The sequence below is a fragment of the Eschrichtius robustus genome, chromosome 4, assembly GCF_028021215.1.
Source record: "Eschrichtius robustus isolate mEscRob2 chromosome 4, mEscRob2.pri, whole genome shotgun sequence".
Classification (NCBI taxonomy): domain Eukaryota; kingdom Metazoa; phylum Chordata; class Mammalia; order Artiodactyla; family Eschrichtiidae; genus Eschrichtius; species Eschrichtius robustus.
Genome location: NC_090827.1, coordinates 30,924,641 through 30,952,011, shown reverse-complemented (window position 1 = coordinate 30,952,011; position 27,371 = coordinate 30,924,641). Strand labels below are relative to the sequence as shown.

Sequence of the window (27,371 nt, the reverse complement as noted above, 5' to 3'; positions counted from 1 at the left end):
ATAAGTGAAGGCAGGAAAACATAAAATCATAGCATTTTTATGATAAAGAGGATAGCTTACAATGTGCCTGAAGAGCCCAAAGAAAGATTCCTTATAATAAGGTGAGCTGGGGGAGGTATAACAGAGCAGGTGTTCTTTGAACCATGTCTTGAATTCTCAGTTAGTTCTGACAGGTTGAGAAGGGAAGGGTGGGGTGTTTTTGGTACAGGAAGACACATACAAAGGTATGAGTATGCATCAGTGTTCAGGGGGCAGTGATGGGGAGAGGTGGGTACAGGTGGGACCTCAGATAAAGCTGGAAAGGGGGCTGAGGCCCGGCTTTGTATGCCAGGCTATGGAGGTACAGATTTTATTCTAGAAGTAGCAGGATGCCATCAAAGGTTTCTGAGCAGAGAAAGGGTGAGAGCAGCTTGGGGTACAGACCAGGAGAAGGAGAAACCTGGGGCATAAGATGAGCACATGGTTTACACACAGGACAAGGAGAGCCAGAGCTCTCAAAGGAGCAAGGCTGGGAGAGCGATACTCACCTGTGAGCTGCCGGTCTCCTCCCCCTTCTGCTTGTAAATAGGCAAGATCAGGATGCACCAGAAGTCCAGGATTATAGCCCCTTATACATGCATCTGTCATTCGTGCTTCCAGTGTTTCAAATACTTTTTTCTTTGTCACATGAAGTATACCCAGGTTTGCAAAGCTGGAGAAAAAACAGTAACAGCAACAACCAGAATTAGGCAGTCAGTGACTAGAGAGTCCGGTTTTACCTTAGCTAAGTGGACTGAGAAAAAATGCACAGGCCCTCAATCACTGGCCCTCAAACACGTGACTATTTCTGCAGTGAAACATACAAAGCAGACTCACCAAATGGAATAATAAAGACCGTAACCAGCTGCACATCATGTCAGGCTGGGTTTTGCCACCAAATCAGTCTGTGGTAAACTTAGAAAAATCTTTTCGTTTTCAAAGCTTATTAGACTTGCAAATTATGAATAGGGAGTGGGGTATACATATCTTAATAAGAAAGTCTTACCTAGACTCATTTTAAAGTATTTTTCTAGGAGAGTTGTATAAAAAGAAATTTTAATTCCAAATATACTAACTTTTCTAACTTTTTAAAAAAGAATACGCAAAATACTATATTTAGGAGATTTTTTTTCTTTTGGCTCATCCCTGGGTTTCTAGATGGGATTTAAAGTCTACCAGGAATCCCGTCTCCTCCTGGCCTATCTCTAAGGTTGGAATTATTTATGACCACTAGAATGTCCAACTCTACATGTACTCAGTCTTGAGGTATACCTTCAATCAGGGATGGAGAACTTTTTATACTGTGAAGCCTACATATCCATAAAACAAAATATGTTAATATGCTAATTAAAGCAATTAAAGGGATTTTTAAGTATATAAAATGCTCCAGCCATTCATTTTTTAAAATAAAGTACATGAAACAAAGAAGTGTATTCAATAAATGTAATACAACAAACAAACAAAAAAGCACTTTACCAAGGAGACTCATTCGTTCAACAAATATTTATTTTGCTCCTTAGTACCAGGCAGCGTCCTGGGTGCTTCTGTCAACAGTAAAGGAATCCCTACCTTCATGGAGTTTATATGCTAGTGCAACAACAGAGAGGAAACAAACAAGTAAATTTTATCATTTAAAAGGTAAAAAGTGTTACCAAGAAAAATAAAGTAGGAATGGGGAAGAGGAAAGGCAGTAGTAGAAGGCACGACACTTAAAAATAGGAAGAGGCCAGACAGGGCCTCATTGAAAAGATGTCAACCGAACAAAGACTTGAAGGAAGTAGGGGGTGAGACATGGATATATGGAAAAAGAACATTTGAGGTGGAAGGAACAGCAAGTACAAAGACCCTGAGGTAGGATCATGCCTGGTGTCCACAAGACAACAGTGGCAAACAGGCCAGTGTGGCTGGAGTGAGATGAACAAGGGGTCAGTAGTAAGTAAGGAGTTCAAAGAGATAAGTGGGGCACAGTTCTTTTAAAGCCTTGTAAGCTTTTGTAAGGACTCTTCTTTTCCTCTGGCTTTTACTCAGAAAGAAAAAAAAATATTAGCAGGAATATTAGAGGAAAGATAGAAATATTATGATAACTGGATCAAACGAAATAAAGAATAAGATAATGTTGGAAGACTAGATAAACTAGGGGAAGAAAACATAGGAGGTGAAGGCAGAATGAGATGAGCACTCACACAGGGGCCCAGAGATGAAATGATACAGGTGTACAGACAGTGATGAAAAAAAGCAGGACAGCTGAGGCAGACACCGAAAAGAAAATACAGAATATAAGCCCCTTGAGAGCAGAGATATCCAGTGACTAGAGACCTGGGTGCTTAATAAATGTCTACTGGATAAATAAATGCATGAATTAATCCAGCACAGAAAAACACGCAATATGACACATTGATATGTATGCATGGAGGCACACGGGGATTTTCAGAAACAACACCTCCATATTTTGGCCTTTTAGGCTTTACTCCTATACAGACACCCATAACTACAGGAAAACGAGGCTGATCTTCTAGGTAACAGCGATGATAAACACGTGTGCAGCACTTTACCACCTAGAAAGTGCTTTTCATGTATATTATCTTACTTAATCTCTGTGAAAAGTCATCATCTGTATTTTTCATTATGTGAATAATGGATTTACTCTGGAAATAAATGAAACAATACAGAAGTCAGTCTTCCACCTTAGGTAATGATAGAGCAACACAGACTGATTGAACCTCGCATTTTAAACAACAAAAAAATACGAAAAAATAGTTTTCAGACACTGGACAATAGGTGGCATAGGACAGTGAGCCTTAAGGAAAACAAATAAGGTGAATCCTAAAATTATGCTGCCTTAATATCTAGAGAGAGCTTCCAGGCTGCAGTAAGGAAGGGGGAGCCCAAACAGGGCCTGCTGATCTCCCTGAGTTTAGGAGACAAAGGAGGTCAACAAGGGTAGAATTCACAGGCCGATACCAGAGAAGAAAGAACCACATACCGAGAGACACTCAGAGCATGTGTGTGAGGAAATGACCCAAGGCTGGGAAAAGAACAATCAGAAGCACAGGCAAAACAGTCCCTGGAGCACACACACGGCTAGAATAGTTCAAGAAATCTTGTGATACACGAAGTATTAGGGTGTACAGTCAGAAAGGTATTGCCTTTGTAATGGCATCAAGTTAACCCTAGACTAAAGGCTGCTCTGGTCTCCCTAAAAAGGCTTAAAAGTGAGTCTAGAAAGGATCAAGCTATTCCCAAATTTAACTTCATCCCAATGCTCAAAAATATTTAGAAGCATAGAAAATAAAAAATCCAACTACCCACAATCCAAACTTCAAAATGTCTACCATCCAATCAAAAATTACCAGGCATACAAAGAAACAGGAAAATATAACTCACAATGAGGATAAAAATCATTCAGTAGAAACAGATACAGAGATGAAATGAGACAGAAAACAGAATTTGTAGCTAAGTACACGGAAAAGCTATGAGAGATATACTCCATATGATCGAGAAGAAAGCATTAGTATGTGAAGGAGAGGCATGGAAGATATAAAAAAGACCCCCCTCCCCCACAAAAAACCCATAGAGATGAAAACTACAATGTCTGGGAAGAAAAACACACCAGATGGGATTAAGAACATATTAGACAGTATAGATAAAAAGATTAGTGAACAAACGGCCAAATATACATGAGGTTGATGTTTCAGAAGAGAAAAGAGAGGAGTGGATGGAAAAAATATTTAAAAAATAATGGCCGAAAAGTTTTAAAATTTAATAAAAACTAAACCCAGAGATCCAAGAATCTCAATGAACCACAAAGCACAAGAAACATGAAGAATACAACACTAAAGCTTATCATAATCAAACTGCTGAAAACTAGTGACGAAGAGAAAATCTGGAAAGCTGATAGAGAAAAAAACTGACACGCTATGTACAGAGGAATAAAGATAAGAATGACAGGAGACTTCTTTTTGGAAACAAGGCAAGCCAGAAGACAGTGAAGCAGCATATTTTAAGGACATGAAAGAAAAACCCTTTCAACCTGTATTTCTATACTCCTCAAAAATATCTTTGAAAAACAAGAACAAAATAAAGACTTTAAGATGTACAACAACTGAAAGAATTTATCAGCAGCACACCAGTGGTATAAGAAAAATTAAAGGAAGTCAACACATGGCTAAGTATAAAATACTTTTTCTCCCTTATTTAAAAGTTTCTTTAAAAGATAATTGACGATTTAAAGCAAAAATAAAAAACAATATATGGTGGGATTTACAACATATGCAGATGTAAAATATATGACATAAAAGCATAAAGGTCAAGAGAGGGGAAATGAAAATATACTGTTAACATGCTATACATAAAGAGGTATAATGCTACTTGAAGGTAGACTATGATAAGTTAAAGATGTATAGTATAAACCTAAAACAATGGTTAAAAAATACAAAGAGGTATAAATCTAAAAGGAGATAAATGAAATAACAAATAATCAATTAATCTAAAAGAAGGCAGAAAAAGAGGAAAAGGGGGAACGAAGAATAGATAGGACAAGCAGAAAACAAACAGCAAGATGGTAGATTTAAACACAGCCATAACAGTAATCATATTAAATAAAAATCACCTAAACACCCCACTAAAAGACAGAGTATGTGAGACGGAATACAAAGTAAGACCCAACTATATGCAGTGCATATTTACTTTGAATATAAACACACAAAAAGGTTAAAACTAAGAGGATGGGAAAAAAAATGTTCCAAGCTAACATTATTCAAAAGAAAGCTGAAGTAACTATATTAGTTTCAGTCAAGGTAAACTCCAGAGCAAAGAATATTACCAGGAATAAAAAAGAAGGTCATTTCATAATGATAAAGGGATCAATTAATTAAGAGGACACAAGAATCCTAAATTTTTATGCATCTAATAAAAGAGCTTCACAATACAAGAAGCAAAATCTTACAGAACTGAAAAGAGAAATAGATGTATGTACGAATATTGTCAGATTTCAATACTCTTCTCTCAATAATTAATAGAACAAGTAGAGAGAAAATTAGTAAGGAGACAAAAGCTTTGAACAAACAACCTGACCCAACTGACATTTACAGAACATGCGTTCAACCTGATCAGACTAAACATTCTTTTTTAAGTGCACCAGGAACATTTACCAAGACAGACCATATTCCCTCCATAAAACAAGCCTCAATACATTTAAAAGGAATCAAATGATACCAAATATTCTCTTACCACAATGGAACTAAATCAGATATCAATAACAAAGTTACCTAGGTAGAAGTATACTTAAATCAAGACTGGCCACGTAATAATTAATTGTTGAAGGTGGGTGACGGGTACAAGGAAGGCTCATTATGCTATTCTTTCTACTTTTGTGTATGTTTGGAAATTTCTATAATAAAATGCAAAAGAAAAATGGGAGCAGACATTATTAGCATAAAAAACAGAAAAAAACAAGGATTATAAATGTTAACATATGAGAATGCAAAATGGTGCAGCCACTTTGGAAAACAACTTGGCAGTTTCTTTTTTTTTTTTTTTGCCACACCACGCGGCATGTGGAACTTCCCTGACCAAGGATCGAACCCGTGGCCCCCTGCAGTGCAAGCCCAGAGTCTTAACCACTGGACCACCAGGGAAGTCCAACTATTTGGCAGTTTCTTATCAAGATAAACATACTCTTAGCACATATCCCTACAATTCCACTCCTCAGTATTTACCCAAGCCAAGAAAAATGAAAACTTACATTCACACAAAAGGTGGCTTTGTTCTGAAAAACTGGAAACAAACCAAATGTCCTTCAACAGGTGGATAAACTGTGATATATCAACACAATGCAACAGTGCAACACTACTTATTAACTAAAAGGAATAAACTACTGACAGACTCAGCAATCTGGAGGAATCTGAAATACATTATGCTAAGTGAAACAAGCCAGACCCAAAAAGGCTACATATTGTATGACTGCATTTGCATATCATTCTGGAAAAGGCAAAACTATGGGGGTAGAACAGATCAGAGGTTGCCACGGCCTAGAGTTGGGGGGGAACCTGACTCCAAAGGGTCACACAGGGATTTTCAGGATGGGGGTGGGGGGAGGGAATGAAACTATTCTACACCTTAATTGTGGTGATTATATGAGTATTTATCAAAACTCATAGAACTGTATACTTTAAAGGGTGAATGTTACAGTATTTAAATTAATTTCAAAAATTTTTAGAAAGAAAGGTTATCACAGTTAATGATGGGTTAGTAGCGGGACTGGTACTACAATCCTGTTTCTTACTCTAAATGCCGTATTCTTACACGTCAGTGGTTTTCAAAGTACACTCTCCAGACCAGCAGCATCAGCATTGCATCACCCAAGAATTTATTAAAATGCAAATTCTTGGGCCTTATCCCAAACCTACTGAATCAGAAACTCTGAAGGTGGCGCTCAGCCATCCGTGTTTCAACAAGCCCTCCAGGTGATTCTGATGGCCCCTGAAGTTTGTGAACCGCTGCTCTACACGATGAGACAGGCCAATGAGATCAGAATCTCTGAAAGTAGGGCCTGGCATCAGTATTTTTACAAAGTGACCAAAGGTGACTTTAATTAGCAGCCAGGTTTGAAATCCTATACACTGTGCCAGATGCTGCCATCATTATGATCGTCTGGGAACTGCCTCTGCCCTTTGGCTAGGTTCAAATCCCCAGGTCCTTGGGTTGGGATTCTAAAGTGCCTCCTCCATCTGGCCTTTCTTCCTCTCCAGACTCAAATATTGACTTCACGGCTGGCCTGAGATTTAAAAGCAGCCCTTGACTCACAATACACACCCTAGGTTTGGAAGTTGGATACTTCCAATCTCAGTCCAGACCTTGTCCATTTTCTCCAAACAGCTCCTTTTCTGGGCATTAAGGTTGAACCATATGAAACTGCCAGTAGCTGTTTATGGATCTACAAAAATAGCAGTTTAATAGTCTGCATTAGTTCATTGAGGGAAAGCTTGTTTCTGTTTTGCATTTTTTTTTTTTTAAACTTTGGGTTTTTATTTATTTTATTTTTTTAATTTATGGCTGTGTTGGGTCTTCGTTTCTGTGCGAGGGCTTTCTCTAGTTGCAGCAAGTGGGGGCCGCTCCTCATCGCAGTGCGTGGGCCTCTCACCATCGCGGCCTCTCCCGTTGCGGAGCACAGGCTCCAGACGCGCAGGCTCAGTAGTTGTGGCTCACGGGCCCAGTTGCTCCGCGGCATGTGGGATCCTCCCAGACCAGGGCCCGAACCCGTGTCCCCTGCATTGGCAGGCAGAGCCTCAACCACTGCGCCACCAGGGAAGCCCTCTGTTTTGCATTTTTATATTTATATATCTACTTCGAGTGCTTATCATTGGTATATGCTGGAAATAATAGTTTAAAAAAAAGAAAAACTTCACATCTCTCTAAATCAGGGCTGCCAGGAAGCAAGCAGAGGGTGTGGTGATTATTGGTGAGGAAGGTGGCTTAAAGCAAAGTCAAGTAACAGTTTCCATTGAATGCAAATTTCAGAGAACTAAAATGCTGTTGAAACAAACTGCTGATATTCAGGATAGAAAATAAAACACCAAACAAAGATTATTTTTATGAGGACAGGCACTAAGGACTAACTAAATAAGTGAGTAGGAAATAAAAAGTCAAAACTAAAGCTAACTAAAAGAAGCTAAAAGGACAACCCCCCCAAATTAAACCAATCAAAGTTACAATCATGACTTAGTTATCTAAAACATGAATAGTTTAATATAGATAACAAAATACCTTTGAAAATAGAAATTAAATTTTACTGAGAACTCATGCTGAGAGTAAAGTGAAGAGAAACACTCCAAAGAAAGGTCATTCTTTTGGTTTTGATAATTTAGAAGTTATTTATCTTCTCAGTGTCATTTTCCATATACCTTTTTTTTTTTTTTTTTTTTTTTTGGCCACGCCAAGTCCGGCATGCACCATCTTAGTTCCCCAACCAGGGATCAAACGCTTGGCCCCTGCATTGGGAGTGCAGCGTCTTAACCACTGGACCACCAGGGAAGTCCCTCCATATATCTTTTTTGATGTGTTGGATTGATGCCCTGATTATGAATCTATACTCTTAACCTAAACTGTACTGAAAACTGCTTATCATGGTTCTGTTTCTAGTATTGACAAGTCTAAGGAATAACTCTGGCTATCTTCCTAAATTTCTCTATATGCTATTCTTACCTACAAGTTAGAACTAAATAAGAATAATCATTGACATCCTGTAAATACACATGAGGCAAGTTGGCTCATGTTATTTCATAATATTAGCTAATGTTAGTTCAGTGTAGGATTTGGATGTAAAGGGCCTGGAGGTCGATTCTGTAGCCTAACATTCAGATTTTAAAAGGGAAGAAATTAAAGTCCCCAAGAAGTCATGCAAATTGCCCCCAGTCCTACTGTTGTGAGTGACAGAACTGGAAATAGAATTCTGGTTTCCAGACCACCAGCATGAGACTCTTTCTACTAAAATGCAACAGGTTCTGGTATTAGAAACTTAAAAAAAAATAAGAGAGACAAATGAAACCATGAAGGAAATACTGCATTTTGGGAAACACTGTAGGCAAAAGTTTCTCAGTTAAAAATCAAATTATAGAAGGAGTACCAAGGTTTCATAGAGCACTCTGAATGGGAGAGGCTACTGAGTCTACTGTAACTCTTAGGTGGCATCCTCTTCATTACATTTCTTCGTGAAACTGCATAGTATTAGAAAATCCCACAGAGCTGTGACCAGACGTCTTGACGATCACATTTACAAGTTTAGATGCTCAAACTGTTGAATGAATGAATTCTTCCAACTACCGAACCCCTCACGCCAGCACTAAAAGAGAGTAACAGATTTCCTCACTTTCCTTGGAGACAGGGAATTTACTTTTACTCCTGCTGTAGGTCCCAAATTAAATAACCATTAGTTCCTCCCCAAATCCTCAAAGACTACTAAGGCAAACCACAGAAACACCAAATTACAGATAACATACTGGAATGTTTATAATAACAAATATTGTTAGTAGGGAACTTCACGTATAATTTCCTCTGAAGGATATGATTATCACACACATTAAACAGGACCAAAGAGAATATACACTTCGTACTGACAGTAGCCTACTCGAGTAAATCTGCAGAGACACTAAGTGATCAATTAGGCCGAAACTCTTTGACAATTACCCTGCATTTCAAAGCTCTCATAGGTCAGTCAGGAACTGTAAGGGTATTCCAAAACAAACGATGAACCAACTGTGACACACAAGAGGAAAGAGGTCAGCCTTTCAAGAGGATGTTGAAACAAGTTCATTTAAAGCATAGTTGAATTTTTCAAATCAATTTAGGCTTCTTCCTCCAATCTAGAGGTTTTTTTTTTTCTCTGACATCAAAAGAATCAGATTTTAGTGACTTAAAAGAAAGCTCTCTAGGTTTTTCACACTTGAAAATTTTAACAGTCAAACAAAGAAATACCAAGGAACGTGAAAGTTCAACCTCCCCAATAACAACCAACTTGAAACCTGATCGGAATTCAAAGCCTGAAATGTTACCATCAGCTTAATTATAGTTGATTTAAACAATTCCTTTCTTTTGAGTGAACAGTCTAGATTAACTGGGATTTTACCGTAAACTATTTAAGCCAGTATTAGGAAGCCCTGAAAGATATTTCTGAAAATTAGACAAATTTAATTAAAAATTTCTTTTGAATTGAATTTATTTCTATAATACTTCATTCAGTAAAAATGGCTTGTTTTATCTCTCTGACCAACCCTTAAATGAATACGTCTCTTTGTATTTACATTTCCAGTCTAATGAATGCCTAAACAAATTTGTAATCCTTGGTTGTGCACACTTTAAAAAAAAATTGAAGTATGGCTGCTGTACAATATTATATGTTACAGGTGTACAATATAGTGATTCAAAATTTTTAAAGGTTATACTCTATTTTTAGTTATTATAAAATATTGGCTGTATTCCCCATGCTGTACAATATATCCTTGTAGCTTATTTTATACCTAGTAGTTTGTACGTCTTAATGCCCTACTCCTATATTGCCCCTCCCCCCTTCCCTCTCTCCCCACTCATTTGTTCTCTATATCTGTGAGTCTGTTTCCTTTTTGTTATACTTACTAGTTTATTTTTTAGATTCCATACATGAGTGATACCATACAGTATTTGTCTTTGTCTGACTTACTTCACTTAGCATAATACCTTCCAGGTCCATCCATGTTGCTGCAAAATTTCATTCTTTTTTATGGCTGAGTAGTGTTCTATTGTGTATATGTATATACACACATCTTCATCATATATATATACATATACCACATCTACTTTATCCATTCATCTGTTGACAGACACTTAGGTTGCTTCCATATTTTGGCAATTATAAATAATGCTGCTATGAACACTGGGGTGCATGTATCTTTTTGAATTAGTGTTTTGGGTTTTTTGGATATATACCCAAGAGTGGAATTGCTGGGTCATATGGTAGTTCTAGTTTTAGCTTTTTGAGAAACCTCCATACTGTTTTCCGCAGTGGCTGTACCAATTTACATCCCCACAAACAGTGTTTGAGAGTTCCCTTTTCTCCACATCCTCACCAACATTTGTTCTTTGTGTTCTTTTTGATGACAGCCATTCTGAGAGGTGTGAGGTGGTACCTCATTGTGGTTTTGATTTGCATTTCCCTGATAATTAGCGAGATCAAGAATCTTTTCATATGCCTGTTGGCCACCTGCAAGTCCTCTCTGGAGAAGTGTCTAATCAGGTCCTCTGCCCATTTTTTAATCCGGTTGTTTGTTATTTTGATGTTGAGTTGAATGAGCTGTTTGTATATTTTGGAAATTAAGCCCTTATCGGTCTTATCATTTCTGTGCACACTTTCTAAGCAGCACAGAACTGAAATAATATTTACCTATCCACTTCATGCTCAACATGTTCACACTGTAAATCGAGAATCAATAGTTCATTAAGGGAATCACCAAAGGTATGAAATCATCCATAAAGTGTTGATTTCTGCTATAGCCAGTTTTCTTCTAATTTGTCCTTATCCTTATTTCCAGAAGGAAAATATTGCTAAAAGTGGCACAAATGCCTCATAGGTCAAGTGACTGTATAATTTATCATCCAAACTGGGCCACTTTTGAGAGTGGAAGAGGGTGCTATAAATAATTAGGCCAGGACCACAGGTACAAAGTGGGTTGTATCAGGGAAATCCAGACAAGTGGGCGCCTTACTCTTCGGTGTCCTCGGAGTCCAAGTGAGAGCTCAAATCTTCATTTTCTGGGGCTCTCGGAGGGTCTTGGAAAGACCCTGAATAAAAAGGGCCTGCTCCTTGGCTGCCCTGTTCGATCTGCACCTCCCTTCCGCAACATCACACACCCTCACTTACCCAACCACCATGTCCTTGGGTCCAGCAGTTACAGTGCAGATGCCGTCCTCACAGTGTTTTCCCACCAGGCTGTGCGCATGCAGGTGGATGTTTTTTCCATTTGTGACCAACTGAACAATAACCTTTGCAGGTCCCACATAGTTGCAGATCTATACAAGAAGCACATTTCAAAGTTAGCACATCTGGCTACATTACAACATGGGAAAATGCTTAAGACAAGCCAGTTAAGTATAAAAAGTATGATATAAAATTTAAGCATATCTGTACATATACGACCACAGCTCGGTTTTGAAAAATATGTGATGAACAAATGATGAGATGGAAATAAATTAAAATGCTAATGGCGGTTGTTTTGGGCGTGAAAGATATTCTGCAGGAAGCAGACCATTTAAAATACAGCACGTATTGTTAAAATTGGAAGGAAGAGCACATCTTGGAGGATGCTGTATCCCCTTCCTACTAACCAAGAACACATTTTCAGCTGCACCTTCATTGCACTTTTGGTCATAAAAGGTGGGTAAAAGATCAGTGAGAAGGGTATGGGGGTTGACTGATTGATGGAAATCAAGAGAAGGAAAGAGGTGAGCAGAAAGTGTCCGTCCTAACTCTCTGCCGTGAGATGAGGCAGGAGAGAGAGTCTTGCCCAGGGACCCCGCTATGAAGGTTGGCCATGGACACCCAAGCCCATGGACTTGGCCTGCAGTGACCGGTTTCTTTAATTCAAATCAGTGTACTACCTAAGTGCAAACCCTTAGATCTGACACCTGTTTAGCTCTTGTTTTATAAGATTTTTCCATTTAAAGTAATTTATATTTTTTATTGTTATACCTTTAAAATGATGACAAGAGCAATAAAAAGAAAACTGCAAGGAGATAATGACATTTTAAGTAAAGAGAGCTTGGACACCCTTTCTCCTCTAGTTGGTTCTCCAGCCCTCTATAGGAGACCACAGATTCCTTCCTTGAGAAAGCCCCAACACTAAAATCATACTCACAGAAAAGACCAACGGCCTTATTTTTAAACTTCCTGAATATTATAAGTCAGAAACCTGTGATAAATTCAGCCAAACTGTTGGAAATGCACTGTATCTCCTCAAAGGGTGGCCGGTCATCCTCGTTTGCCCGGGAATGAGAGGGTTTCCTGGGATGCAGGACTTTCAGGGCTAACAACGAAAAGAGTTGGTCACCCTATCTCCTTAGCTCATATTGTCTCTTTTTGAGGAAGTATATGACCTAAATCCAGGACCTCCCAACTATACAATCGTTAGAAATATTTTAATCTGCACAAGCAACCCTTAGCTCAGAAGAAAAAGAAAGTAGATAGAAATCTCACGTAGCAATGGATCCTTGATGGATGTCTTTCTGATATACACTTGAGGAAGAACCTACGCTTGCCAGTAAAATTGCTTGGAAACAGACAGAATTATTCCTTTCCACCAATCTACTTCTACTATAAATACCATCAAATGAATTTATATTCCATTGAGGCATGGTTTTGTTAGGATGTTTTCGGTATGGATTTTTTTCCCAATCCGATCTCCCACCGCAAGAGTTGAGGAGAAGTTGATGAGAACTGGGATTATTCCCCAGAGGCTCTTGGGGGAGAGAAGTTTCCTCTCCTGAACAAAGGACAGACTCCCTCTGTCCACAGTGTAGCTCCACTGGAAACCTTAGGGCCTCTCTGCCTGAACCCAGGCTTAGAACCGCTGCAAAAGTTTGCTTCCCAGCCCGCTAACACCCCTTCCCAAGGAGCAGGGCCACCTGCGGGAATGTCCTCCAGTCCTTGCAGAGCAAGCTAATCACAAAGAATGCTTAGGATTAAATTAGGTTCTGACCACCTCAGAGCACAAATAAATAATTTCTTAAACAGGTTAAGCACTGAAAAAGCCCTCTGGGCATAAAACCAATCATGAACTTAGTGCTTTCCCTTTTATAACAGGTAGAAAGCCTTTGCCCTTCAGGGTAGGACAGGGAATGAAAAGTTCTGGGTTTGCTCCAAAGTTGGCTGTTGTCCCTACATACTCCCTGGATTGCTGATGTCAGTTCTGTGTCTTGGTGTCAACATCTGAAATCAGCCTTTGTTATGATGACATATTTCACAGGGATTTCTTCAACAGTAAATAAACAGTGAAAGAGCATGAAATAGACCATGTAATTTCACTTTTAAGTGCACTGAGCATAGGAATGCAACAGTGTAAGGCATGACGAAATGCTTCACTTGGGTGAAATCAGGTAGGCTTTCCACTTAAGCAGGACACCTGAAGGAATCCATCCATTAAAGCCCAATCCCTTTGGATATCTGGACCCTTCAACGTTACCACTATGAAGGAATCAGTCACAGGCACTGAAGGAAAGAGGTGGGAGGTCTCCTCAAAAAGTACTCACATCTTTTTCTTGCTATTACTTCACGATCGAAGGGTGGCAAGAATGAGGAACTGGGTAGTCTCTGAGGTAAAAGGGCCTGAGAAATGTGCCAATGACTAATGTGCTGTTTGATCCACTTGAAAGAGTTCAAGTCAGCATGGCATCATCTGGTTTTTCACATAGGCCACAGGGCAACGACAGGGAGGCCCCTGGGTTTTGTGGACTTTCCAAAATACTGACTGAAGGAAGAAAGCTGAGGCATGGGGACACACAAAAAAATACTATTTTCTATTTTCAGGCTCTATGGCTAATGAAGACAGTGGAATTCTACCTTAGGGGAGGGAATACTTCATAAAATGCCACCAATGACTGAGAGCTATTTGCAACTGACTCAGAAATTCATTTGTTCTATGGAGAATCAGATTATTTTTATTCAGCCTCCCTTTTACTTCTTTGCATAGTGGTTCCCTTGAAAATTAAGTTTATAGAAAGCAACTGTATCTGCCAGAAAGGGTGGGTTATTTTTTAAAGAGTCTGAGCATAGCAAGCTTTTAATAAACACTAATGGCTTAAATACAAGTTAAGCTATCACTTAGAGCCAAGGAGACAAAGGTGACCATAAGCTACCAAGGGACACAGGAACAGCAGGTACTTGACAGACAGACTAGCTAGGTTTGAAGACAGTTCCACCATTTACTAGTTCTGTGACCTCGGGCAGTGTTCAGCTCCTCATCTGTAAGATGGGGATAATAACAGGACCTCACAGGTTTGTTATGAGGAGTAAATACATTAATGCATGTGAAGTCTTGAAGACCACTGCCCAGTAAATAACAGCAATACACAGTGTTAACCACTATCTTATTACTGTAATACATTCCTCTACCTAGAGACCTTTAAATAACACAACTGCCCTGAGGTGAATGTTTATAAATCCCGTTCAAAGGCAGGTGCCTGGAATAAATGACCAATTCAGGCCACTTCTATTCCTAGGGTAAGCCTTTTTTCTAGAGTGACATATTTTACTGGGCTTTGTTATTTATTTATTTATTTATTTTAGTAATAATTATGTTATTGTAGTAACAGCTATCATTCTTGGAGGTGCTCAGGATTCCTTGGCTTCCTTGACGAAATCAAGCCTTTCTTCCAGGAGCTTTATGACTCAATACCTACTGATGACCACAGGCTACATCTGCTTTTTGAGTAAGAAACAGAAACCAAGTATCTCAGATAATACCAAACTTAGTCAAATCACCTCCTTTTATTTAAAGCAACTAACTCTGTCATGCTCTGGAAAAGTGCATACTGGTTCTTTAAAGGTGATTAAGAGAAGTAATCTAGAATTTTCTAAGAATCAGATTTTGAAAGGTCCACTTTACATGCTGAGTTAATTTGGACCTATCACTTTGGCAGAAGGTAGAGTCAACATGAATATGAGACGTGACACATGAAGTAGTTCTTTTCTGCTGAGTTTTTCCTCATGAAGTGATGATGATGATACCTGAAGAAGAGGAGGAGGGAAAAATCCACACTTTTCAAACAGAAATCTACCCTAACTTCACTTGTGTATCTAACTTTGACCTCTACTGCTAAAGCAGCAGAGGAATGTGGTTAAATTCAAGAGCTCTGACGCCAGGCTGCTGCGCTCAAATCCCTCTGTTGTCACTTAATAGCTGGGCCAGCAGGGAAGGATGGTTAACTTCACTGGACATCAGCTTCTCCACCTTTAAAATGAAAGCAATAATACATTTGCTTTCATAGGATTGTTTTTAAGGATTAAATGAGTTAAGTGCTGGGCACCTAACAGGATTAGCAATCTCAAATATAAACCCTCTCTCTTATCCAGGCTATTACCTCACCGACAAACCAAAATGTATCCATTTATTCAGTGAGTACGTATTAAGCCCCTTCTATGTCCCATGCACTGCAGTAGGTCAGGGAGTGGAGGGATACACAGCTGAGTAGAAAACAGACATAACTCCTGTTCTTATGGGAATGAAGGAGTAGGACGGATACTAATCAAAAATATCACAAATAAACCTAAGTACATAACTATGAAGCACTTACACAGGACATACAGAACAGGGATTTGACCTGGTCAGGAAGTCAGAGAAAGCTCCTTGAGGGAGTAATGAGGGCTGAGCTCTCAAAGAAGAGTAAGAATGTAACAAGGGACAAGGGGGTGGGTAGGGGTTGCGAAGAGTATTGCTGGCAGGGAGAGCAGCACAAACGAAAGCTCTGCGGTGACAGTCCGACTCATCGTCTCCTCAGTCGTACTTACTGCCACCTCTCAGGGTTTCCTTCCCGTGGTTCCTACCCCCTGGGGGTGTCCCTTCCTTCTCTTCCCTGTGTAGAACCATCCATTCTTCAAGGGTACAACCTAAATCTGAATCTTCCATGACACTCCCTTCACCACTTTAGCCCACAAAACTCCACCACTGTCCCTTTTTTGGGGAATGTGATAGGAAGAGGGCAGGAAAATTATACAGAGCTTATTGCAACAGGAAGAAGGTAAAACCAACTGGCAACTAAAGGGTTACTGTCTTACCTCTCTTGCTTGTTAAAGTCCCAGAGCACATCTACCTATACTTCCTCACTTTCTGTTTTTATGGAAGGGAAGGGGACTTGTTAACTCAGCCCATCTTCACATCAGCCCTGCGGGGTCAGTAGTGCCACCCCATTCCACAGCCAAGGGAACTGAGGCACATTACGATGAATTAAACTGCCATCATTCCTGTAATTGGAGTGATTGGGCAGCCCTTTGAACTTGGGTCTGTCCACCTTCTCTTTTATAAAAAGGGGCTGTTTCCCTCCTGGATTTCCCAATGACCACCGTTAGTGGTTCACTAACCACTTCAAAGCCCGCTCACACTTTCCATTACACTGGCTACCACCTGGCTTAACCACTTTTTCTTCTGTGTATGTCCAGTGTGCGCAGTGTTTTATGGCTCTCCTCTGCCTAGCACAGTGTTCATGACAGTTATCCCTGAAAAACCTGTTTGTTTGGTTTTGTTGGTGTGTGTTGTGGGGAGGAAGGTCTCAGTGAGAGGTGTGAGATGGCAGAAGTGCACTTGTCCCTTTGTAAGCCTTCTTTCTAAACAAAATCGTGCCACAGACATTATTAAACTGTGCATTGATTCTCCTCTGTTACGGTGCAAGTCACATTACAAAATGAAGAAAAAGGAGAAGGAGGAGGACAAGGGAAGGGGGGGAGGGAGAGGAGGAGGAGAAGGAAAGAAAAGAACACTATTTTCATAATATACCTCCTCTCAGTGATGCAAAAGAGACTTTAGTGTTCTTTATTCTTTATGATTTGTTGAGTACACAGGAAGTACTGAATAACCTTCATCAAACAAGATAGTACAGAACCATATCTAATAGTTTCTGGCATAGGGTAGGAAGACGCTTGGTAAAGTTAGTTCCTTCTTTTTAAGCCAGCAGATTTCAAGCTGATCCGATCTGGGACCAAATCCCAGCTCTTTCTTCTTCCAGCTCTGTGGGCTTACACAAGTTAAATAACCTCTCTGAGCTGCACGCTCTATACCTACAAAATGGGACAATAATGGGACCTCAGAGGGCTGTTGTGAGAACCACACAGTGTCTGGCACACGGCATGTACTATGGAAGCACCAGTTTCTTTCCTTCTCTTTTATAAAAAGGGGCTGTTTCCCTCCTGGATTTCCCAATGACCCTGTGAAGCAGACAGACTTGGTACTATCATCCCCATTTTGCAGATAAGAAAACAGAAGTTTAGACAGATTAACAAATGACATAACCCAAGGTCAGACAGTCAAGATCCGGAGGATGTTGGAATTCATCCTGAGTCTTCTGAACGTAGGTGTGGTGTTCTTATAAGATGGGATGACATGAAAATATCCTCTCTGGCCCACTCACTGTTGACAACATGGTTGTTTTTCCAGTAATGCTCCTGGATTTGCGTTGATTCATTCACATTCTTTTGTCTTTTTTATTGCCCTACTTATTTGACCAATAGCACATATGGCTCAGATGTTTGCCTGGGATTGGAAGGGCAAACTGGGCCATTAAACACAACAAAACAGACAAAGAGGGCTTCATCAACTATGTAGAGAAGTGGAATAAAATCACTATCTATGTAAAACTCCACTTTGCGAGTTTTGTGTTTTTTTGTCATACTTTGACCCCTAGTTTTTGTTTTATTTGAATTTTCAGTTTCATTACATCAAATATAGCCACTTATAAATCATACTTCTTTCAGAAAATCAAGTAACACACTATTGCTAACTCTGGGGACCGCTGGGGACTTGCACCTCAATAGGTGTCATTATCTAATTAATAAATTAAAAATAAATGTTTACCCTTTGCATGGCCCAATTGTTCATGGTTACAAAATAATATGTAACTTATGGATGAACTGTGTTGCAAATGTTCATTTATAGGCCAGTTTTTTTTGGAACCTGGCTTATAAACCTGGTTTATTCTTTTATTTATTTACTTTTTAAAATAAATTTATTTATTTTTAAAAATAAATTTATTTATTTATTTTTGGCTGCATTGGGTCTTCGTTGCTATGCGCAGGCTTTCTCTAGTTGCAGTGGGCGGGGGCTACTCTTTGTTGCAGTGCACGGGCTCTTTTTTATTGCGGTGGCTTCTCTTGTTGCGGAGCACGGGCTCTAGGCACGTGGGCTTCAGCAGCTGTGGCACGAGGGCTCAGTAGTTGTGGCACACGGGCTTAGTTGCTCTGCAGCATGTGGGATCTTCCTGGACCAGGGCTCGAACCCGTGTCCCCTGCGTTGGCAGGTGGATTCTTAACCACTGTGCCACCAGGGAAGCCCCTAAACCTGGTTTATTCTTAAATAGAAAATAAAACTTAAAACAGTAGTATTCTTTTCTACTGAATTTCTTTTCTACATCTCCTTACCCTCGTTGCTGCACTACGTGCATTCTCAAATTCTTTTTTTTTGAATAAAGCATAAAATATATAGTATTTAGTCAGACCTTTAAAAGATATCCCCAAACTAACCACTTCTTATCGTCTCTACTGCTACTCCCTGGTTTCAAGCCGCCATGATTAGTTTCCTGAGTTTTTGCTCCTATGTTTCCTATGCCTCCCCCACTTCCCCATGGCCTGTTCTCCTAGGCGATCCTGTTCAAGTCAGGTCATGCCAAATGTGGACACTCCTCTGATCAAAGTCCTCCAAAAGTGAAAGCTGTTGAAGATGGATGACTCGTCAAGGGGACTCATTGTAGTGTTTTGGGTATATATGATTACATTTTTCCACAGTAAGAAGTTAAAAAAACCCTCAGAACCTCTAATGGCTTTCCATCTTAAAAGCCAAAGTCTTTACAACAGCACACAGGCCCTGGGCCCTCTGACCCCACTTCCTCTTTGATCTTGTTTCTTACTCCTTCTGGAGCCATATCAGCCTCCTTGCCAGCTCAGCTCCTACCTGAGAGCTCCTGCCTAGAACACTCTTTCCCTGGACGCCTGCATGTTCTCTTACCCCCCTTCAGGATCTGCAGAAATGCCGTTTTCTCAGGGGAGCTTTCATGGGTTTCCCTACGGCCTATCTAAATTTTTAACACTCCCATCCCCGAATTCCTTGCTACTTTCCCCTGCTTTATTTTTCTCCCTGCATTAGTTACCATTTAATATACTACATATCTTACTTATTTTGATTATTGCCTAACTTCCCCATTAGAACAGAGGCTCTGTAAGAGTGGGGACAATGGTTTCTTCCCTGTCATATCCCAAATGCCTGCAATAATGTTTGTTATACTGTGCGCATTCAATAATTAATCCTGTAGCAAATGCATGATTAAATAAGATGACTAAAATGTTATCTATGGAAGGCGATTTATTAAAATATAAAGAGCTGTGCTAGGTAGGGGATGGAAATTAGGAAATTATATTCTTTCTTTTGTTATTTTGTCTTTTCAAAAAAAAAAAAAAGGCTAGATCCTAGTGCAGCCTCTCAACAGGCTATTTAAATTAGAAAGTGATTATTTACACCAGAGCAGAACATTAGCGTAAGTTGATTGAAGGGCGTCTGGGTGTGGGCTCTGTCTGGACCTGCAGTATGGTTAGAGGAATCTAACTGCTGAGGGTCAGGAACTCGGGCAGCTGTGGGAAAGTGAAGGGAAGGTGACTCTTGAATCATCATCTTGTTGGAAAATCAAGGTTACAGCGCTCCCGAAAGTCCAAGACACCCCCTTGAACTTCCCCCTTCCCGCCCCAGCTGCTGTTACCCGTAAGGCATTCTCCTGCTGCACTGAAGAGGCTAGGGACTTGACTCAGAACGTTTTCTCTATTCCTTGCCTTACTACTGCCCTCAGGGATCCAGAATTCACATTTCTGGTTCACCCCAGTTTCACAGTCATGTACTCCCCAAATGAGAGGGCCCTTCTTTGACATTCACCCTGGTGACTGACAGGAATAACCACTCCACAGGACCTTACCATAAAGCAGTGCAGGCCTACACCTCCAAGATCTCAAACTACTGGGCTCCCTTTCAATAAAGAGCACAGGCTCTGGAGTCAGATGGACCCGGCTCTGAATCCTGGCTCCTCCCATTACTAGCTGTGCCATCCTGGGCAAGCTACTCAGCCTTTCTGACGTGTCTTCTCATCTGTAAAATGTGAATACCAATACATAATGTCTGAATTTTCACCAGGATTAAAGGAGGCAATTTAAAGTGTCTAACACAGTGCTCGATTCATAGCAGGGGCAGAATAGATGACAGTGATTCTGTTTTGTCTCTTCATGTTTTAAGCAGATATCTGCAGTTGAGATTTCCTCTGACTGTAATGAGAAGGTGAAAATGCACTGCATGCCAGGCTCTTCAACCTCTCTTCTTACTGTCACCCAGGCTCAAAACATCCCCATTACTTTACATATCTGCTGCCAATTCAGAGAAATGTAGGTCTGGTCTGTTCCCTCTTCTAGGTCCAACCACTCTGTTTTTGCACTTACTGCCAGACTTATTCCAGATCTCCTCAAATTACTCTCCTCCCTCCCTCTCCAAAGGACGCTTCCCCTTAATCCACAAATCACATACACTCTTCTCCCTTATTCGGAACAACTCTTTCTCTGATAATGATGATAACAACGGTACAGGTTAGCATTTATTGAAACCTATGAGCCAGGCACTACAGTAAGAAATACAGAACCATTCTTTCATTTGATTTTCTCTATAATTCAGTAAGAAACATTCTTAAAAGGCACTTATACCTGCTTGAGTGCCATTCTCTTTTTTCCTTATCAAGTATGCAAGAAAAGCTCTAATCACCAATGCTGAAACCCCAACTTAATCTGTAGTACCTTTGCAAATTAACTAATCCCTCTATGTCCCAAAGAAATACGTGCTTCAAGGTCATGATTTACTCCATGTTTCCAAACTGACCAGCCATTTCTTATTCTTCATCCCACTTAACCTCTCTGTAGCCTAGGATGTGTTACATTCCCTCCTCAAAATGGTCCCCTCTCACTTCATTAGACAGTTCTGCTAAAGCACTCTTCCTCCTCAAAAGAAGTCTTGCCGGAGATCAGTCCTTGGTCTATCTCTAACCATTACCGTAATCACTCTCTTGACACTTTTATGTAGTCTCCTGGATTTAATTATCTAGTCCATGCAGGATGACTCCTCAATTAAGTCTCATGTGCTTACCTTCCTCTTAAGAATCTGTAACCCTTCCAGCTGCTTGCAGGGCACTTCCTGTCCATAACTTATAACTCAATTTGCCCACGACTGAAGGCCCATGAATGGCCTTCCTCTGAAACCTACTCCACCTCCTAGTAAGTGAAACCACCACCTTCTAAGCAACTGCACCAAAATTCTCCTATCATCTGGGATTCCTCTGTCGTCCTCTACAAGTAATCAATTGCTGAATTCACTGATTCAGCCAGGTGGCACTCCCCAAAATCTCTGGCACCTGTCCCTTCCCTCTATTCTCACTCCCCTAGTTTATCTAGCTCAGCCTGAACCAGAGTTTAACTCATGAGGAATCACTGCAATTCTTCCCACTTGGTGTCCCTGTGCTTTTCCCTTCTAATCCCTCAGCAGATGGCTACCAGATTTATATTCCTAAAGCACAATGCTCATTATAGCATATCATTCCTATATTAAAACTTATAGAATCTATCCACTTTCTACAAAATGTGGTCTAAATTCCCGAGGCTTGCACGATTTGGCCCTATCATACCTCTCTAGCCTCATTCCCACCTTTCTCTTTCATGTACTCTTCATTCCAGCAGAATTATTCACTTTTCCCATCCAACCTCAGAGATTTCTATTTTTGAGCCTTTGCTGCTGACTTTTCTGCTTGTGCTATTTTCTCTAGTTATATTCATGCTTTCAAATTGCTACCTCTCCCTCAAGATCCAGCCCCAAATGCAATCTCTGCCTCGAAGTCTTCTCTGCCCACCCCAACTAGCTGGATCTTTTACCTTGGGGCCATTAGGTCATTCACTCTTTCATTTGAAAAATACTACTTTATTCTGCAATTCCTACCTGGCAGCTATAGGTGCTGGTTCTACAGTGGTGAATAAAACAAACAATATTATCATATTTCAGATATTTAAGGACGTATCTTAGTTCCTCTGGTTAAACTGACTGGTCTTTGAGGACGAAGGCATTATTTAATTCTTTCTATTTCCCCAACCCCCAGGATGGAACCAGTAGTATTTAATTAATAGCTGTTCAAAGAACTAATGACTGAATAAATCACTGGCTCCAGGGAGCAGCCAAGTAGGTAACAGCTCCCAGGCAGTGTTAGGAAAGAATGCTGACAGCAGGGCCCAACAGGCCATCTTGCCTTAAGATCTGTTGAAGGGTTATAGTCACGTGACGTGGTTCATCTCTCTACTATAACTATGAGGGATTACCCTGAGAAGTTTCTGAAAAGCCCTAGCAAAAGGTGAGTGCATGAAGCCAATTAACTTGTGAAATGCTACTGACTCCTTGGCTTGAAATCACATTTAGGAAGACCTAACCCTGGCACCATTTTTATTTCTAAGAGGATTTTTTGAAGTACTTGTACTCCCTTAGGCTTTTCCACTGAGAAAATAACTTCCATTTACAGACAGACTGGCTGTAGAGGTGCTAAAACATCTTTAATTTTTATAAATTCAATTCTCAGGGAGAATTTAACCCTGACATACAATTTCCCCATGGTGCTGGAGTTTGGCCAAGGTGGCAGGATGGGCGGAAGACACTCATCAAGGGCTGGTTCCAGATAAAACAGAAGTGAGACTGGGAGGACAAGAAGCGCTGCCTTGGCCGCAAGCCCCGTGTAATCCGGAGAGGTGATCTCACATTCATCATCCCAGCTAGACTCTGCCAGGGCAGCTACACGAGGAGGGCTTTCCTCACCAGCATCCCAGAGATGCGCGGGCACGTCCCGCCTGAAAACAGGCCTAACTTCACAGAGTCAGTTCACACTTCTAAATTACTGAAAAATACCCCAGGAGTGCGAAATCAAGACACTTTAACCTACCCCAAGTTGTAATTTATTTTCAAGTGTGATTCCAAGTTTGGAGAAAACAACAGGGACGAGAGCACAGTTTATAGGATTTAAATAAATGGTGCTTAATATAAATGCCTCAACATTCTTAAATTTGTAGAGGAACATTCTCCTGAAGTCTGCACATTTTCAGATAATTTGGGTTAATTTTTAGAGCAGATTTTTAGTGCTCCAGTAAGCGGCCAGAGTTCCAGTTGCCAGTTACTGCTATGATCTTGTGTTAGGCCCCTAATCTCTTTGGGCTTCCGAATTCTTCATGTGTAGAATCACTAGATAACAACTATATGTCTTCCAGCTCTGAAATTCTATGATTCCTAGTTTTATATATATATATATATATATATATATATATATATGACACACAGGACAACACCCCAAAGATCACATTTTCAAACTAAAAAAAAAAAAACAGTTTAAAATCACAGAATTTCTGAGTTGGAAGGATCCTAACAGTAAACTTATTTTTAAAATTGTGAACATTTTAAATACATTTAACACAATTACAAACTGAGAAAACATACAATCAACACTCAAATTACCTGTTGCAATGGGGCTTCTGATAGCATGGAAAATCAAAATTTAGAGACAAAGAAAAACCTTTATGTTAGGCAAAGATTTCAACTTTTCTCATTCAAACTGAAATTGAGTAACCAAAGTGTTTATTTTCAGTAAATCCAAGAAGGGTCCTGCCCTGGGTAAGTTAAATCCTGATAATAAAGAACCAACTTTTCTGGGGATATGTCAAAAATGCTTCAATTATACAAGTAGGGGGGTGGGAGAGAAACATACAAGCAAACCAAAAACAGAATGAAAACTTTTAATCTACAAAGCTTTTTTTTTAAAATCCTTACAAACTACATAAAAGTAACTAGGAGGATTAGATCACATGTAAGGTATGACTGAAGTATGTGCAAAATAAAAACTTTAGGTTTTGGATTTATTTATTCTTTGAAAATAGAAATTATTAATATAAGTTTTAAACATTCTTTTAAAATAGTTTTAAAGTCTCTCAACACATTGTGTTTGATGAAAACCTAATGTGAGATAATTAAGAGTATCTTCTGACTCTGTGATATTCAAATTTACTTGGGATTAAATGTCATTGATTTCTTTCTGTTTAAAGGCATACTAATCATCCTCATGATATATTTTTCTTGCTTAGGAAACCCATCCTATCACCTTCACCGAAATCCACTGGTTAGAGAAGTAAGTAAATACTTTGGCTTTTAATGACTGAAAGTACTTACAGACATCACTTAATATAGAATTTAATTTGTACTATAGTAAACACAGCTGCCTATACAAGAATTTGGACCACTCTGGGAAGAAGACGATTAACTGTTCCTTTCCTCAGAAGGAAAGTACATAAGATAAAGCATTTCAACTATTCTTCTGTGATTTCCTGTGGAAAACCCCTACAAAATTAGGAGAATTACAAGTGAGTAGAAATGGGAAATTTTCTTTGTCTGATTTCTTGTTGCCACTTTACTGGTTAATTTACATCCCAGACACTGATAGGGCAAAAGAGAAAACATGATCTAAGTGTCAGACTGAGGTTAACCAACATATTGTACCATCTACATACTATTATGTAAGCAAAAGGAGGAAGGGAGAAACACCAAAATTTCTAACATGGTCTAGGATAACATCAGCCAGTAATCTGGAAAAACAATAGTACTTTAAACCTGCAAAAAACCCTACAATGTGATAACTTTATATTGTTCAGCCTATACAGACTAAAACAAAGTATTAGAAATAAATCATACACTTTGATCCTTGGATAAAATGTTCTGCAAGCTATTAATTTCTATTAGTTTTAGGGATTTGCCAGAAAATTATAACTGCCCTATAACCAAATCTTGATTTTCCCTTATTATGAAGGTACAACTTACTAAGTAAAAAATCTTTTTAAAGGCATAAAAAAAAAAAGAATTTACTTATCGCAAAGGATCTTTACACAAGTTAGCTTCCCTGCCCTGTAGTCTTCCAGTTTATTTTCTGAACCAGTCCAGTGACAATGAACTTCATCCTGGGGCTATACATTCCATCCTTAGGCAGCTCTGACTCTCAGTGACAACTGAAACCTCTGCCTCCTGGGGCTTCCACTCAGTTCTTTTTATTTCATCTTCTTTTGACGGCAGGACACACCTCGTCCTTCTTTCCTATGACAGCCATCCAAATATTTGAAGACAACCAAATTCTCCAGGCTATAAATATTCTCATGCTCAATGACCCTTTGAGGAAGGTTCGAGTTCTGTCACTATTCTGGTTTGAACACACTCAAGTTTCTATTTCTCTACAAACAGGGTGCCCAGCACTGTACACAGTTTTCCTGGTGTGAGAGTGAGACCACCGTCTGCTCTTATATACTACTTCTATTAAGGGAGCCCAATGTGGAATTACTTGTTTGGTTGTCACATCACATTGTTGGCTCATGTTGAGTCCATTATTAACTAAAACTTCTAGAGCTCTTTGCATGCATATCCCTCCTACCCTGTACTTTGTTTTCTGGATGCATTCAACTCTTTTAAATATCATCGCTTAAGAATTTAGTCCTTGGTTCTGATGAAAATATGGTTGTTCAAGTCTATTTCTGAATTTTAAAATCCAAAAGTAATAAACAAATTTTACATTAAAAAAAGAATTTAGCCCTTTGCCCCAGCTTTTCAAAATTAACTTGAACTTAAATTATTTGCTATCTATCACTTTATGTCATTGCAAATGTGATACAGCCTCCATTGAAGACACTGATAAAATATATTGAAGTAGTTGGGGAAAGATCCCTGGGGCGGGAAATATCCCTCCAGGTTGACATCACCAGCATGAGAAATACTGTTAACCCCTGAAGTATAAAACCAGAGATCTCCAACAGCTCAGTGTTCCACAATCCTAGAAACCCTGCCAAAGAAGACAGTGAGGTATGTTTGGTGGGATTTGTTCTTACTAAGGTGCCTGAAATGGATACCCAGCTCTCTAGTCTCTGGTTTGAAAATGCACCTTTCAAATGCCATGAGCATTCTGTCAAAAATAGAGGGGGCTGGGACTACCTAGCCAAGAGGTGATCTCAGGGCAAGGGTGTATCCCCCAGCCCCCCGCCCAGTCCTACACACACTGCAGAGCATCTTTTGAAGAGGCATTCCTCCAGGAAATCCTGGGTAATACCCAGATTATCATCCTGTATGTACCTGTATACACTGTTTCCCGGCTGTTCCATATAACCCTGGGGGCAGAGATGATCACATTCACACGTGTGACCACAGAGCTCAGAACCGTGCCTGGCGTGTGGTGTGCGCTAGATAGACATGTGCTACGTAAACGTTGAGGAAAGGAGGAAGGCCAAGAAGACTCTGACATCTACAAATGGAATGTTCTAGCCTTAGATGGATTCAGGTTTCTGAACTAACAATCCAGAACACAACTGAAATCAAGGCTCTGACTGATTCCTTTTCTGTTATTATTTTTAAAAGTAATAAAATAACTCGACTTTATAACGACTTCTAAAGGGTCTAGTTAATCTCATATAAATGAAATATTATGAGACTGATAAATATTGATATTCAAAAAATAAAATTAAATCAGTAAGGATGGGAAATCCCTGAAACTGAATACACATAAAAAATTTGACTATATTTCTAATGGAAGGAAAAAATTTATTCTAAGAATTTTTGAACACATTACTCTGACTGAATACCCTCTACTGAATATATCTGAAGGTCAGAAGAACTGCAAAGAAATTTGGAACTATATTTAGTAAGTTCGTAGCTAGTATTGATATTAGTGAAACTATTCTGTATGTAGCAAAAGACTGAGAAAAATGAGTAAGTATGCTGATATCATTGGCAACTAGGGTTTTCATTATCGGAGAACGGCAATACAAATACGGAACAAGGGAAGGAAGGAAGAAGCCTGTGACATTGGACTGGAATTAAAGGTATCAGTATGAATTCAAGATTTAAAAAAAAAAATCAATTTTCTAGCTCTGCCTAGTGAAAGAGACCAGAAGAAATTTCTCCAATAAAAGGAACCAGGGCTTCTTGGAGAGATGGATGATTACAGGACTGGGGTAGGGAAACTATAGGGTGAACCTAAGTATCATATTATTT

At 39.5% G+C, this 27,371-nt stretch overlaps 1 protein-coding gene across 3 annotated transcripts in view; it reads right to left on the bottom strand.

Annotated features, from left to right (window-relative positions):
* NFKB1 (nuclear factor kappa B subunit 1) overlaps window positions 1–27,371 on the bottom strand; it is a 129,188-nt gene that overhangs the window by 45,730 nt on the left and 56,087 nt on the right. For all 3 annotated transcript variants that reach the window (XM_068542504.1, XM_068542503.1, XM_068542505.1), the window contains exons 6-7: window positions 11,408–11,556; window positions 528–691 (exon numbers count right to left, since the gene is read on the bottom strand). In XM_068542504.1, coding sequence (XP_068398605.1) covers window positions 528–691; window positions 11,408–11,556 — 313 coding nt within the window. The remainder of the gene's footprint in view (window positions 1–527; window positions 692–11,407; window positions 11,557–27,371) is intronic.